At 30.8% G+C, this 17,510-nt stretch overlaps 1 protein-coding gene across 1 annotated transcript; it reads right to left on the bottom strand.

Moving 5' to 3' along the window:
• Positions 1 to 396: 396 nt before the first annotated feature.
• Positions 397 to 2,860, bottom strand: LOC149057875 (uncharacterized). The gene is made up of 2 exons (XM_089223514.1): positions 1,928 to 2,860; positions 397 to 897 (listed from the first exon to the last, which is right to left on the bottom strand). Exons 1-2 carry the CDS (start codon positions 2,858 to 2,860, stop codon positions 397 to 399), a joined length of 1,434 nt encoding a protein of 477 aa, XP_089079640.1.
• Between the last annotated feature and the right edge of the window lie 14,650 nt (positions 2,861 to 17,510).

Genomic DNA, 17,510 nt, shown 5'->3' with positions numbered 1-17,510 from the left:
TTTGTTATTTAGAAAAATGAACGAAGAGTAATTTATGTTTATTAAAATTATTAATTATTACGTTACTTGTTGACTTTGTTTTTGAATTTAATTTATCATATTTTTCTTATTTGTATTAATAAAATTCAATTTTCAAATGGGAAATGGCCAATTTTGAGTAATCAAGTTTAAATTTTATATGTTATTTCAAATTTGCATATTATTTAATACCGTATAAAATGTGTATAATACAAAAAATAAAATATCGTATTTTAACATCACTAAACATGGGTAAGCAATTTAATAGGTTCTATTTATATAAATACTAATCCAAAGAGGTGACTAACTTATAGTAGTTCTACCTTAGTATTATTGTCGGTAGTTCAGGAATAGTCGTAGCTGGGCACAAACCATTCTTTATACTTTCTTTTTGTTTAACCGTTTAACAGGTGGTAGGACTTCTTCGACGATCGTAATAGGAGGATCGTCAACTTTAGGTTTGATAGATTTATTCTTGCGCAATGCTTGGATTGCTGTTGGGGTGACAAATTCTATGTTTAAACTCGAATTGGAGTCACCATCGAAAATTTCATTCGTGTGGTCAGCTAACTTAAATACAACAGGTTCTTCCGTCTTGTCCAATCGCCCGTCATTCGTCAAATAATTCATAGTCATCGTATATACACCATTGCGGTTTTTATTCAACTTGAATGCGGGAACCGCCTCCACTTTCTTGACTTTCGGAGTTTTTACTACTTTCTTAGATTTAGCTTTTGAGTTCGAAGCAGCAGCACGCATCGACGCTTTTTTCTGTCTTGTTCTTTTTATCGTGTCCTTTTGAGTTTCCATGGCTTTCATCCTGTTCTGCTGCTGTTCTTCAATTTGTAAATTCTTCTTATCGATTGTTTTTTTCATTTCCTGTTATGACAATAAAGTTATTTATATTTAAAATATACTGCATGTTTCCATCTATATGAAATATATTATTATGCAGTATTATAATTACTTTACAGTGGCGCCTAAATCTAAAATTTTACCATGACATTAGGCACCTGCCTGTTTCTTATAATTACCTTACCATGCACCAAGTATAATATTTAATATTTATATAATATTATTGACTTTTAGCTTACGATTAACTATAATATATAATACCATTATCATAGTTTATTTAGAATGACAAAGGTGACCCCCCTACCACCCTACCTACAAAAATCATTTATGACTATTGTCATAAGAAAATATAATTCTTGGCGCCACTTCACTGTTACTGTATGTAAGGCATGACTAAAGTGACACGTAGATAATTTTATCTTAAACTAATATGAATGCATTTTGTAAATTAAAACCAATTATTGTGTTCATTAGAAGCATAAATTATAAATATATGAGTACTACCTTAATGATCTACGTTTTTTCACCCAGATTTGTTTACATAATATGGGAACTACAAATGTATAAGTTTCTGATTTAAATTCTACAATCGTATAATAATCGATTAAGAGGACGTTTCACACGTATGTGTTGTCTCCGTCTTACAAGTGCGTAACATTGCAAAAACTGTTTTGCGCGGGAAAGAACCGAGAAAGATACAGTTATAACTAAGAAACAAAATTTTCACCACATAAAAAAGAGAATTTTGTCTGTGCAATATCGTTTTTATTTTTTCGATATCAGAACTACAAAAAAAGTTATTCATGCTTAAAAAACGCAAAATTAATGTATTATAAAACAATAAGAATTTTTTTCGTATAAGTGATATCGAAAAAATAAAAACGACATTGCACAGACAAAATTCTCGTTTTTATGTGATGAAAATTTCGTTTCTTAGTTATAACTGTATCTTTCTCGGTTCTTTCCCGCGCGAAACAGTTTTTGCAATGTTACACACTTTTAAGACAGAGACAACACATGCGGGTGAAACGTCCTCTTAAATTTAACAACTTACAGTTTCCAAAAATGTATCATTAATCCAACCTTTATTGTGTGGAACTGGCACCCAAAAATCAACACAATTTTTATGGCCATAATTGACGCCACCTCGGTAATCTTCACCAAATGTGTATACATACTTCATATTCCTCATCATGTTTTTTTCATTTTTATTATTTAATCTTTCTACTGAATTACTTTCTGTACTATGTGTAGTTTGTTTTTTGGATAAATTTGATTTATTTTGTAAGTTTTGTTTTTGATTTATATTTTTAATATTTATTTGGTCAGAGTTTTTGGAACCAATAAATTCGTCAACATCTTTTACGTCGTTAGACCTTGTGATGTCATTTTTTGTTACATTATGTTGTCTAATTTCAGGTTTAATTGGTTTTTTAATAGCTGGTTGTACTTTGCGTTCATTAACAATAATTGGTTGTTTTTGTTTTTCATCTTTAATTGCTTCCTTATTTGGGCCATTGTCTTTAAAATCATCAAATTTTGTATTCATGTATTCCTCATCAAATTGAAAATCATCCAAATTATCATTTTGGTTGTCATTAGTTAGGTCAGTCGGTAAACTATAACAAACATTTTCTGGAAACTTACATTGGAATGTAGATCCCTTGAGTATTTCTTCATCAGTTAATTTAAAAATTTGGTTAAGTTCCTGCCACGTAGCGGTAAAATTACAATTACACTGTTCATTCTTTAATATTGGTTCTTCAACATTTAAATTTTCATAGTATTCATTAAAATTCATATCGATCAGTGCTGTACCTGTGTCATTTGTGTTTAAACTGTCCAAACCGTATAATATAGTTAGTTGATCATCAATATTCTTCTTATCGTTACAAAATTCGTAATCGGAATTACTGAGAAATATTGGTTTTAAGTCCATACTATTAATGTTTTCAAAACAATTTGGTTCGGACAATTTATTGTTCATTTTCAAATATTATAAATATATAAATTACTTTCTTGAAAATTTCCTCTCAACTAAAAAAGTTAAAATTTATAAAAATGTAACAATTAATAAATAAATAACAATAAATAACAATTATAATAATATCCATGGTGATCAGTAGTGCAAGGACTTTCATGCATTTGCATATTTTTTCTGGTTAACTTTATTGTATGCTTGTTAAATAAAAAATACATTTCATAACGTTTATGATGAAATACTCAAAGTTTTTAGTGCATATTTTTGCATATTTGGACATTTTTTGGATTAAGGGGCATATTTTTGATTATAAGAGCATATTTTAAGCTTTTAGTGCATATTTTGATGGTTTGTCAAAAATCAAGCTCTTTGGTGAATATTTTTCATGAACTAAGGTTAACAAATATGCACCGATCACGTCAGTGGACGTCGAACGAAGTTTTTCGCAATATAAGAACCTGCTGACAGATAAAAGACGTTCTCTGCTATTTGAAAATATCAAAGAAATGTTAATAATTCAGTGCAATTCTAATTTAGGTAAGGTAAATATTTGAGAATAATTCATCAATTATTTTAAAATACCTTTTTTGTTTTATTAGGTGCAGAATAATAATTAAAAAGAACATTCATCAATCATTCAAAACAGATTCCAAATCAATTTAATAAATAATAATATAAATCTAGTTAAAACTTATATAGAATAATAATAAAATTAATTTTTTTAAGGGCATATTTAACCGCATATTTTTAATTTTTTGATGCATAAGTGCATATTTTTAAATGCATATTTGATGATTTTTTAGTGCATGAAAGTCCTTGCTCTAGTGATCAGTAATCACACAACCGCTGGGTGGGAACCAAATTGTTATAAAGTATATATGAAAATGAATCCCTATTTTCCTTGGTCAAAGCATCAAGCGTGAACGGCTGGACTAATTTTGCTAATTTTTTTGTCAGAAGGTTCTTATGGATGAATAATTTGAGAAAGTTACCGCGGGTTAGAGAAATATGACATAGTGGTGGTGATGAAATTACAGTGGAGCTATCAGCCCGGTAAAAAATAAAATTAATAATGATATGGCGTCATTTGTCCAGTGAAAAGTAAACTAAATAATAATAATATTTGTTGGTGATCAATGGAAATCATTTAAATAAACAAAACACAAAATCATTTATTCGAAGTGTTTTGGTAAGGTTGTTTTTAAAAATGCCAGCAATTAGACGTACAAGCTTAAGTCGCGGAACTAGATTAGCTACAATACAAAGATATACAAGAGCATATTATGAAACTGACAATGTGAAACGTGGTATGAACGGATTCAAAATCGACCACAAATGAATGTTGCGTTCCATCCCTATCGAGCTGCATTTAATTATAACGTGGAAATCGATTACAGTTCACAGCAAGTTGCTATTGAACCAATGAATGTTAAGATTAAAAATGAAGTCCCTGAATTTTGTTGCTCTAGCGGTAAAGTCAAATTGACGCCATTTAAACCACGTGATGAGGAAACCTGGTAAATAGGTTAGGTAAATTTATGTGTAATAACAATGGATAAGTAAATAAATAAAAAAATTTAAAATTAAACAAAAAAGGATTTAAAATTTGTATTTCTTATTACCAGCGCTCGGGACTTATAGCACTTAAAATCATTAAAATATGCGCTTAGAAAGCTCTTAAAAACATTATTATAAGCACTCAAATAAGCATTTAAAAAACTTAAATTTTTGCAAAAATATTTATCAAAAAACAAAAATCTAAAAAAATCAAAATAAATCTTCATCTTTATATAATAAATAAGTTATTACAGTAGACAATGAGAGTCCAGGTATGAGAAAGAGATTATAACTTGTTTATACTGAGTTAATTCTATCCAAAGTACCAACTATTTCCAGATTGTTACCAAAAACCACATTAAAGTTGAAGATAGATGCATTTTTACTTTTCTGGAAGGTGACAGCCAAACACAAAATAACTATCATTGTAAGACCAACACTTTTATTATTCTGCACATTAACTAGAAGCTAAAGAAAATTAATAATTTATGAATAAATAATTACTAATAAATAAATAGCTAAAAAAATTAAAATTTGACTAATCGTTCTTAAAATCCCATTGTGATAGAAAAATATTATATAAATCAGAGGTATTTAAACTGTGCACCGTTAAACTGTTCACAAATCACAAGATTTGATGAAGGGAGCCATGTCAAAACACTGGAAACTAAAATTAATATAGGTCATGAATATTATTTATAATAAATAAAGCGGTTATGGAATCAATAACGGAATACATAACATAAGACATTTGAACTTTGATTTGTAGTACTCAAGTCAGTTTAATTATCACCCTGTTACGGAATAAACCGAGACATAAAAAGGTCTTTATCAAGACCACTAATTGACCAAAAACGAAGCGGTTTGACAGATGAAAACCACACCAAGTAAAGGCGAACGGCAGCACAACGGTGTGATTTTCATCTGTCACAACAGAGGCTCGGGCCAATCAGCGACGGACTAAGTTATCGAAATGGGTATATATACCGGACGATTTCGATAACTTAGTCAGTCTTTTCCAAACCTTCAAACTATCAACATCCATCACAAGATAGAAGAAGGACCAAGACCAGACACCAGACCAGACCAGACCACCGACCGCCGACGATCGACGACCAGACCGCTCCACGGCAATTGTCATCGTCCGCCGCCGAGAACCGACAATTACGCCGCCACACGGCAATTATCAACAACCGGCCGCCGAAGAACGATCACTACGCCGAAGCACGGCAATTAGCATCGCCCAGCCGCCGCGGACCGAATACTTCGCCGCCACACGGCATTTAACATCGTCCAATCGCCGAAGACTGACGAACCGCTGCTACACGGCGTCGCTCAAGCATCGGCCGTCGACAACATCGCCGCTACCGGTCAGCCATCAACATCCATCCGACGACGACGCCGCTGTACGGCTATAAGCGTCGGATGCCCAAGATCAACGACGATACGGTCCCGGCAGACCACACCGTCGACAACATCGCCAACCGCTGATCCATCGCCGTTCCGCTAACGCGATTATTAAAAGGGCCCTTTTCAGGGCCATCACTGGATTACATCGGCACTTAATTAAGTTGTCCGACCCGAGCCAGGTTCGCCGTCGGAGTGCCGCTTTGATTTAAGTCTGCACCGACGACGGCCGACTCCCTAGCCTACACATGTTAATATGTTATGTTAACCGCATATTGACATTCCTAATATTGTAAAGATAGGGTCCGGCATTAGCCCGACCATACGCCTAAGTGCCTCCGATTGTGTCGACTCACTTAATTAAGTCTGGTCGACACAAATCGACACTTTTCTCGACCCTATAAATTGTAAACATAATTATTTTATACATAGCAATAGAAACAACTAATTACTGAATACAACAGTCTTTTTATTCACGACGCGGGTCGTCCAACCGGACGCACTGTATCAACCCATATAGGAAATATATATTTTCATAACGATTAGGGAGCTGTCAAAATATTGTGAACACACAGAAGAGCTATGAGATGAAAAAGTTTGAATATCTCTGATATAAATAATTTTTAGTTTTTACAATTAATATATTTTTTAGTACGGCAAGATAACTGCTGCCAAATAATTTGCAATCATGTACCACTAATAATGTTTAACCATTTGTTGACCAGACTAAGAAATAAAATTTATTTTCCATTTTTTTTTTTTTGCATAAAAACATGACAATTTACCTATTTATAAATAAGTACATCTTTTAAAACATTTTTTAGCCAAATTTGAGTTAATTATATTTGATACTTATAGGTACCGTTGGTCAGTTTAAACATTTTAATCCTGGTACTAAATGTACTGTTGGTCATTTAGCACATTATTTTTTTTACATAAAATCAATACAAATCAAAAAACTATTTTTGGGAGATAATTTTTAAAAATTGTAATATTATGTTTAGGTTCTAAATAATAAAAATTGATCAAAGTATGCATATGCATTTAATATAATAACAAATATTTAAAATCTTATTCATATGATTACTATTTTATTTTTAATACTAAAAAATGTACATCAAAGAATTATTTTATACCATGAAATATATTGAAACAATTTTTTTTTCATTACAACAAATATATGTACTACAATCTGTACATTTTTAACGTGGTCTTGACGTATCTGATTCATTGAACATACCTCACATCTTACTCGGTTATTTACATATTTAATCCAGTGTACAACGTGGTTTCCAAGTCTTACATCATTTGGAACAGACCTTCTAATAGAGTAATTGGTCCGTTCAGGTCTTTATATATTATATAAGAGTTCACAAATAGTATATCAATCATACCCCAGAAAAGCCTGTGCCCAGGGACGGATTGGGCCATCGGGAAATCGGGAAATTCCCGATGTGCCGCGTGCTAACTAGTTGACGGGGCCGCTGCATGCGTTACCAAACTACGGCTGTAACCTGTCGCAAATTAAATTTTAAAATTTATAGATTTTCATAAATACGATTTTAAATTTTATTCATATCAATTATTGCAAACTAGAAAGCAATAAGTCAATAACCAAAATATGAATAATAAATATTACCAAAGTCTATGACGCATAATATTATTATATTAATTATTATATTGTATAACAGGATAAATTTAACAAAAACTGAATAATAATTTAAAGTTATAGCAATAATTCTAATCAAAAATAAAACAATCTCCGTGAACAGTAAATCTACAAATAAACTGATATTCCGTCTTCGTTTTGTCGCCTGTCGGCGGGTAACGACGACGAATTTTAACAATGCAAGTCGGCATGGAACAGTAGTCTGAACAATAAAAATGTTTTTATTTTAAATTTAGATTATTTATAATATTGTAATAAGTAGTATTGAATTGATATAATTATAAATATACATATTAGTTTACCATCTAAACATGGGTCCGCTAAAAAGTTATTTTCCCGGGCCGGTCCAAAATTCCAATCCGTCCCTGCCTGTGCCACCACTTCTTTGACCGTCTATTTACTCCATAATATGTGACTTTCAATTGATCTGCATCAGTGGCGTATTTTGGAATTTTTCATGGGGAGGGTCCAGACAATTTTCATAATATAGATTCGTTAGGGGCTTCGCTCCACAGTTCCACACACCCCCCAATTATTCTTTATTAAATAAATTTACCATATTTTATATCAGTGGTTCTAAAGCTTTTTTGGTTTATGGCACATACATCACAAGTTTTCGAGGCACACTAACACAAATGTAATGAAATATATTACTGTTTTCAATATTTTTAACAGCATAATTTCAAATATCAGAAACTTCTCGCGGCACACCTAGTCGATCTATTGGCGCACAGTATTGTGCCGTGGCACACCGGTTGAGAACTACTGTTTTGTATATTTATATAGAAATTCAATTTATTACAATGAATTAACATAAATCCATCATTTTGATGTTAATTATTTATTTTTAAGCAGTGCAATTATGTCATGAAAATTGTATTTTATTTTTAAAGCTTCCCACTAAAAAAGCTGAATATTTTATGTACCTATCTACAAATAGCACGAAAAGAGACCAAATACTTTGAAAATCGTTTAATACATGTCCAGAGGACGAACATATAAATATCCGGTGAAAAATTCAAGTCTCTAAAATTGTTAATTTTTATTAAGTCAATAAAATCGATTTTGCTTAAAACTGCACTTGTTTTTCCCAATTATTTTGATAGGTATCGGAAATGTTTTATTCAAATAGTACCAACTATTAAATACATTCTATTTTTACCAAAAATCACTCCCATCCTACAAAATTTGAAACGTTGAAAAACACACACACGTTTTTGCGTTAGATTCTCTATTCTTTATCTATATTTGGCAGTGCCGCATTAAGCCATGTTTCCGTCCCGGGTCAAATTAAAATATGCCACCCTTAGGATAATTATATATTTTTTGTTTTATATTGATCCTCGAAAATTATCAAAAATCCCATAAAAACATTTTAAAATTTGCCTGCTCGGAGTAATTGCCCCCCTTGCGCCCCCATCGTTAAATTTTAATTGAACATTTTTTAGGTATTAACTGCACAAAAATCCGATCTTTAATTATTCCACTTTCCCGGAAATTCAACCAGCACTTTTTACTTAAATTAAATGGTCGAACTGCACTTGGGTAAAAAAATGGTAACTGCCTAACTGCACTCGGGTTCAAAAAAGGTTGTTGTACAAAAATGTTTAAAAAATAAAGATAATTTAAATGTTTGTCAAACACTAACTTCCTTTTCCGTGTAAAATGCAATTATTAGCATGCTAATTAGTAATTATTAATTATTTTTACACTTTTCAATTTTATATATTATTATTATTATTATTTTACATTTATCTCACCATATGTATATTATATTAACATAATTATATTTAATTAGCAAAAACTAAATAAAACTGCTAAAACTGTTAGTCCTAAGTTTGTAAGTGAGAAGGGAAATGAGTTGAAGTTTTTTGATCTTAAGTGCAGTTTGTACTTAATCTTTTTTTTTAACCCAAGTGCCATTCGACTTTACTCAAACTTTTTATAATACATAACTACTTAATGTGATATTAAATGTTTTCAAATTGAATAATGTACAATTCATTAGTGTATAATATGGGATGTAATCCAAATTCAAGGGATTTTCTTTTTATATATTTTTGGCATTTATTAAATACTTGATTTTAAATTCGTTGACTATATTACTTAACAACCAAGATAAAGTTGGAAAATAAAAGATATTAAATTGTATGATAATATTTAAGTAAAACGTAGGCTATATATTATAAGGTATATAAATTATAAATATTTATCGTGTATTGTACTTAAAATAAACAAACACTTAGTTTAATAATTGTTCACTTATGACATTAATATCATGACATAAAGTTAATATGAAAGAGGTAGAAAATATAAAATTTCTTATCCTACCATTCGTGATATCGTGTATAGTGTGTTCACCGATTCAGGGAACACTGAATTTCCGGCCGAATTTGTTTGGAATAAATCGATTTTAACCTACCAAGCTGGTAGTATATTAATACACATTTTTTAATACATTTCAAAAATTTTTGAGAATTTGGTCTGCACATGCGCAATAAAAACTTTTTTTTTTAAATAGCAACACCTATTTTTAACACCATATTCGGATAGGCCTATTTTTTGAAGTAATTTTCATGTATAAACTATATGGCTCTAAGTTCAATATTGACTGAATAAGAGCCATGGCAATTTAATTAAATAATACATTTTTAAAATTATTTTTAAACATTTATAATTAATTCTTATTGGTTACTTTTTGAATATTTGTACGAATTTTTGTTTTAGAAATTTTATAAACACGACTTAATATAACATAATATGGATACAAAATTATTTATTAAAAATTGACTAGGTACAACTGGTACAAGTAAACAATAGTTAGTTTATAATTACACAATAAATTAAATAAATTGTTTAAAGTTTGCCATTTAAATCGGGCATATGAGGGAAAATGGTACTTATTGCCCCATTGAATCGCCAGCAAGATCTCCAAATATTACTCCACTCGATTTTTTTAAAAGTTAAAACAATAATCTACGCAGATCCACCAGTAAATCTAGCAGATTTAAAAAATAAAATCGTGGTTGCGTGTAATAACCTTACCGAAAACCAAATAATGTCAGCAACCAATAGAGGATGTCTACAGCGTTTTAAATTATGCTTCGACAACCACGGAGCAAACTTTGAACAATTTATTAATTATTTAATTTTTTTTTTTTTTTTTATTAACATAAAGGCTTCAATTACTAGGATTATTAGCCTATAATTACAAAATGATAGTTATACAATATAAAAGTTGACATTGTCTTTATAGATTGTCTTATTATTATTATTATACAATGTAAAATATTCTAATATTTACAGTTTTTTGTTTATATCTATTTGTTTGAAAAATTTAAGAATGTTGTCGGAGTTATGTTGATTGAGAGCTTCTTCGATTGACCTTGGATTGTTGAGAATAAAACGTGCGGTTGAAAATGTGGGGCAATCCATAACGAACTCGGCTTATATCAACAGATCTTTTGTAGAATCCGTTTACATTCCATTGTATAATACAGGTCATGGTTGATAGTTTTTTTTTTTTTTTTTTTTTATGGTTTTAGGGATCCTTACTGGTGTCTGGAATAGGAGGTTTGTCATAGCTAATGTATTGGGAGAGATTGGAATAGAAGGTTTTGTAGCCTGGTGAGCTTTGCTTTTGTAACTCTATCATTTATCATTGTTCTAACTTGTTCCGTAATTTTTTGAAGTGTGAGGATGTCGACATTGACTTCTTCGCACAGGGAATTGATATTGATGGATTTGTTACTGAAGTTCTCCATTATGTAAGAGAATTGAGCAAGAGATATAGGTATTTCAATATTATTAGAAAAGAAGGATTCGGCGGGTTTGAGTCCTTCGCTGAGTTTTGAGAGAATATTTTCGAGCGAGTTGCTTTTTTTGAGTTTTTTGGATGAATCGAGTGTTTTACTTTTAGTTTTTTTTGAATCTAATAGTTTTTCTCTTATGTTTTTAAGTTGTTTCGGGTTTTCATTATTCTGTTGATCGATCTGGTGTGGTGTGACTGATGGTGATGAAGAGCTAGTTGGCGATGGAGGAGGTCTTTTGATTGGTTCATTAGGGATACAAGTTGCACTAGTAGGCTCGAGTGGTTCTGTTGAGTAAGTACTGGAGGTCTGGATAACATTTGTTTTTTCATCGATAAGGGTTAACTTTTGAGAGATGTTGGGTATGAGGTTTTTGTTCTGGGTGACGTTTTCATTCTCGTTTGATGTAGATATCGTTTGAGTGCAACTTAAGGAATTAGGTAATACACTGTCCTCATCCTTAGAGGGAATTTGGATACTACTAGTGTTGTCGTGATTATTGATTTTATTTTTTTTACAGAAAGAAGATGTATGTCCAGATTGGTGACATACGTAGCATGTCAATGTATCGTCTGTTAAAAAAATTCTAAAGTCTGTGTTGTCAAAATTAATGACGATTGAACCGGGTACATTAGCAATGTCATCGGGGTGTATATATACCTGGCGACGAAAGCTACTAATGTGTGCCAGGTCGTCATGAAAACCGGCTTTAAGGAAAGTTATTTGAGATATAGTCTTGATGCCTTCTAATAATAGATGTTCGGTGATTATTTCATGTGGGATTATCGGGTGAGCATTCGAGATAATGAATCTTTTTGCCGGATTGACCAGCCGACGAAATGGTATCTGATGTTCATTTATTGATATATATGAATGATTTTTCATTAATTCATCGACGATATGCTTGTCCGTAAAATAAACGCAAAAACGGTTGTTGGAAATACGGGATGCAAATGTAATATTTTTGGTTGGAGTGATTTTTCCTAGAGCTTTTATGTATTCAATTTGGGCTATGTCGTTAATGGTGTTTAGAACAATAGCTTGTTCTTTTTTTGGAAAGGTGGTGTTTGCAGTGGTTTCTGTGAATGATTTAGGAGTGTTAGTTTTTAATTGAGATGTAGATTGTGTTTGTTTGTGGGTATCCGTGACTGATAAAGAAGCCGAAGCCATATTATCGGTGTGCTGTGTAGAGCGACAGCGGCTTAATTGGCTAGCTAGTGAGGGTCAATACAGATACAGATAAGATGTTACATACCTGCCCGGAGAGTGTTCATGTAATAATAAATACTGCTATCGCAAGCTAATAAATGCGTAACACACGTGTGCTCTGGACGGAGGTCGAACTCGTACTGAATTATTTAATTTATTGTGTAATTATAAAATAACTATTGTTCACTTGTACCAGTTGTACAAATTTGGTTTTTAATAAATAATTTTGTATCCATATTATGTTAGTCGTGTTTATAACATTTCTAAAACAAAAATTTGTACAAATATTCAAAAAGTAACCAATAAGAATGAATTATAAATGTTTAAAAATGTTTAAAAATAATTTTAAAAATGTATTATTTAATTAAATTGACATGGCTCTTATTCAGTCAATATTGAACTTAGAGCCATAGTTGATACATGAAAATTACTTCAAAAAAATAGGCCTATCCGAAATGGTGTTAAAAATAGGTGTTGCTATTTAAAAAAAAAAAGTTTTAATTGCGCATGTGCAGACCAAATTCTCAAACATTTTTGAAATGTATTGAAAAATGTGTATTAATATACTACCAGCTTGTAAAAAAAAAAAATCGATTTATCCCAAACAAATTCGGCTGAGAAATTCAGTGTTCCTTAAATCGGTGAACACGCTGTATAGTCATATAGTAAGTTATATTTATCACCGGCACTCATAAACCTAAGGTAAATAAATATATGGTCTATGCCGGCACCTGTTTTATCGTATTAGTATGTAACTTATTTTTTAAATATCTGTGTATAGGTGACGCAAATATAATTTGAATATGAATTGACATTTGCCAGTGAATATAAAAAACCACAGAAATATATAACATAATAAGCCAAATAATTTAGGCTCGGTACCAATGAAGGTAGGGTTTTCTTACCTTGTTACGTTTATGCGACGTATTGTGTTTGTTTGTATCGTATATATTATTATCTATCACAATACGTATTTAGTTCTTAGAACGTGTTTTTCAAACTTAGAAAGCATGGAAGTCTTGTTTGAGTTGAAACATAGTATAACAATTTAATGTAATAGCTATTATGTATTAGGTATATTACATGGTGGTTGAAAGGATAAATATGTTAAATTATTAATTTTGTCGGGGAGGACTTTTTGATCGGTTTATTTCGCCGAGCAAAGTTTTTTTGATATTGGTTTCATATTGATGTTATAGGATACGAACAGTTATTATTAATTTATAAATAAAACTCCTAAGTTATTATATGGTTTTAGTAGAATAATTGTACAAAATATTTACTTGAGAATGTGAGATCGTGATCTTAAATTTGTTTTTGTCAGATGTATGGCATACGACAACATTAACTAGTAAGTACCTAAGAGTAATATTCGATGTTTAAATTCACGTAATATGGTAACACCACTAACACATATTGGGTTTTCTTTCTTCGACATTTATAATTAGAGCAGATGACTTGTAGCTCTAAATATGCAAGCACTTATGCACTTAAAAATTTCTTTAATAATTATTATTAAAATAAACAGCATGTAAAATAAGTCAAAACAATTAATTTAAATATTTAATTTTGTACCATAGCTAAATAAACAATAAGATAAATTTTCCTTAATTTTATATTTAATCTTCTGACACCAAAAAAAAAAAAATAATAATAATAATAATCATACTTTAGTAAAAATCATTTTCCTCTGCGAGCGCTTCTAGAAAATACGTATGCCCGTGAATAGCCAAAAACCATATTATACGACAAAAATAAAAATAAAAAATTTTTTATCCAACCATTTAAACTGTATTGTTTGAAATTAAAATGTCAGTGTGGAAAAAAATTGATTTAAGTTAAATATAACTCAAAAAGTATAAAATTAAGTATCGAAGAGTAAAACATGCCCTAAAAACAAAAGTGATTCAAAATAATGCGTAATAAACTGCACTATTGCGAGGCTGTTGCGCCGTCGCCGCGATGGAGATTAAATGTTTAGGTTATCTCCATCATCATCATGTCGTAACAATACATTGTTGTAAAGTATTTATGTAGTAACAAATTAATAATAATAATAATAATACAATAACTTCCTAATCTTAAATTTAAAGAATAACGGTCTTCTTAAACCATGAGGCATGTTGATAGCAAATCAACACACTATCTACCGTCATAATCATACATAATATAATACTATTAAAATAACTATTCATATTATAGGTTGGATAATGACTTTTAGAAGCGTGGAGGAATTTAAACAACAAACATGTTTATTATAGGGATTTACCATTTACCCAACACTATAGCTTCAAACACAGACATATTATTAATTGATTATTATTGAACATTGTTTAGTAGGTAAGAGTCACTAGGTAGTAACTAGTAAATAAAAAGTATGTAATACTTCTAAAATACCATAACAGTTTTTGGACTAGAAATTAAAACTCTTATGAATTCAACCATTTTTTCGAATTTATGTAAGTCATTATTCAACTGTTTTAGTAGTTTTTATAGTGACAAAAATATATTTAATGTTCCGTGATGTATTGACATGTGCGTAAGCGTGCGAGAGTTGTAAGTGATAACGGATTTAATACATAATATTATTATGTTTATTTATTGTTTATTTACTACTCATTGACACGTCTAAATGTACATGTCTTATGAATTGCCTATCTAATACTCCTTAACATACTACGCAGTCGAGATGGTACATAAACCTACATCATAATAATATAATACAATTAATTTATAATCACGTCTATAATAACATTTTCTGATTTGGAAATGTACAGTAATAGAAAATTTTCTAGTATTAGGGAAAGAGGGAGACTGCTCGTTTAAAATCACACACACATGACTGATGACTCTAAACAAGCTTCATAACTTTAAGAATTCGGGGAGTTTTTAGGGGGGAGGGGATCAAAATAAAATATCTGTGTTTATTTAAAGGATGTAAAGGTGAGATTAAAAACTTAAAATTCAATTTAAAATTAATGAAAATCTCATTAAGTCAAATATCTAGAAAATAACTTTCAGATAAACTTTATCCGCGTGCTGTCATTTGATATTGTCTGCTCTAAACAATTCGTCTAACTAAACGTCAGCGTGACTGCATTATAAACATAATAATATTATCATGTCACACATGACATGATTCTCTACAACGTGCTGAGACACATGGGTTCTGCGATCAGTTCGGCCCTGCATCAATTGTACCGTACTGCATTATAGCTCCACGAATTATTGGAATATTTTCACTGGTTAAAGTGTACGACACTAAAGCAACATCAAAAAACGACAACGAGTCAAGCAGTGTTAATAATTTAATATTCATATGGATCACGCTATGTAGGTACGTGACACCACACTTCTCGTCTGTGCCTCTCCGCAACCGTCGTACCTATTGCAATAACTGCAGATAACACGAAAACGGCATCGGAATGCGGTCGAGTTGCCGCCCATTGCAATAATACTATAATAATAGTAAACACTAAACAGTAATGGATAATGATAATAGTATAACTCTATAGTTCCTAAGGATTTTTATTTTTCTAAGACTGAAATCAATATCACCGTGTACACATAATATAACAGTACTTATTAACCTATATAAACGCATATCGTATATATAAGTATAAGATATTGTACCAACCGTTGTGTACACGCGAAACGCACACCCGACACGATCTATAGTGTCTTTAACTCCACGCCATGCACTAATACTAATACCTGTTGGTCGACGACAGATTTGAGATAGCGTGGTACGAAGTCGTGAGTCAGTCGGATGTTGTACATAATATGATCATTAAAAAATACCCAGGGAAGTTGCTCTCTTGTATAGTAGGTGTCGAGTGTAGGTACCTCGTCATTGAGTACCTAGGCCACTGTATTATTGTATGGATGTGTTACATTCAAATTAAACGATGTACAATTTTTTTTTGCCAAAAATGTCGCATATAGTATTCTATTGTTATTAAATATTATGACATTATAGCATTCTTATTAACTCAAAATTCAATACGACGTATTGGTATAGGTAGTAAGTATTGCAGAAATATTTTAAAAATTAAACCATGTTTTACGTCTGGTAAATAAATGCATTTTTAATTTTTTACATTTTAAACAAATCTTCAAGTTCGAAACTTCGACTTATCGAGGTTTCATCAGGTGTGTATGTATATGGTATCATGGACTATAATGTTTGTTGTTATTGTGTTTCGTTTTGTATACAAACGTACGCACGAGTGCGGCTGCTATTATATTCATAGGTACTGCTGTGGTTGTGGAGGGAGGAGAAAACTTGCCTGTGGGAACTATATATTGTCATAGCAAGAATAACAGTTAGCGCTTTTGCATTTTAGTGATTTATCCTGGTACTACAAAGAACATCATTATCAATAATATCAAATTATCAACAAATGTCAAATATCAATATTCAAAAATCAAAATTCAAATACCTATTCAATTAAGTTATTAACGATTTAAGATATATCTTAATTCTTAAATTGTGTATTCGTGTTCAATGTTCAATGGTCAATTAGGTATTAATTATTATTAATAAATTTATTAAATACTAAATAGTAAATTATGAAGTATGATTAGCATGAATAAGTAATAACGAATAACCATAAAAACCACTATATTATATTATTCAACAAGAAACAAGCTTTGATAATTTTTTCTTAGTCCTATTTAATTTTTTGCTCTTTTGGTTTTCCATGTGTATTGTCTCATGATCAGTAATTATATTAATTGGTACAGCTCCAGTTTTCAGCCTTGGTCTTTTTAAACAAATCTAGTCACAAATATATAAAAAAATATACTTAACCCTTAATAAAACAATTTATTTAAGCTCTTTAAAAACTTACAGAGTATTTATTGTTGCCACTGCCAGACACCCAAGTATTAATTATGTCGTTATTTTTAAAATGTTTAGCACACACTCTAGAGACACTGGTCAGTTGTGTACCTAAAGATTTTTCCCATACAGCAATATCTTTAATAGGGACGCCAAATTTTG

This window comes from Diuraphis noxia, unplaced genomic scaffold (assembly GCF_037042655.1).
Source record: "Diuraphis noxia isolate RWA-SAM2 unplaced genomic scaffold, SU_Dnox_SAM2 contig0003, whole genome shotgun sequence".
Taxonomy (NCBI): Eukaryota; Metazoa; Arthropoda; class Insecta; order Hemiptera; family Aphididae; genus Diuraphis; species Diuraphis noxia.
This window is presented reverse-complemented; position numbering and strand designations above follow the sequence as displayed.

Excerpts from the sequence above, each read along its gene's own strand:
- LOC149057875 (XM_089223514.1), bottom strand. The coding sequence starts at position 2,860 with ATGAACAATAAATTGTCCGAACCAAATTGTTTTGAAAACATTAATAGT. Across the intron at positions 898-1,927 it reads ATGATACATTTTTGGAAACT|GAAATGAAAAAAACAATCGA; the intron begins GTAAGTTGTTAA and ends TTGTCATAACAG.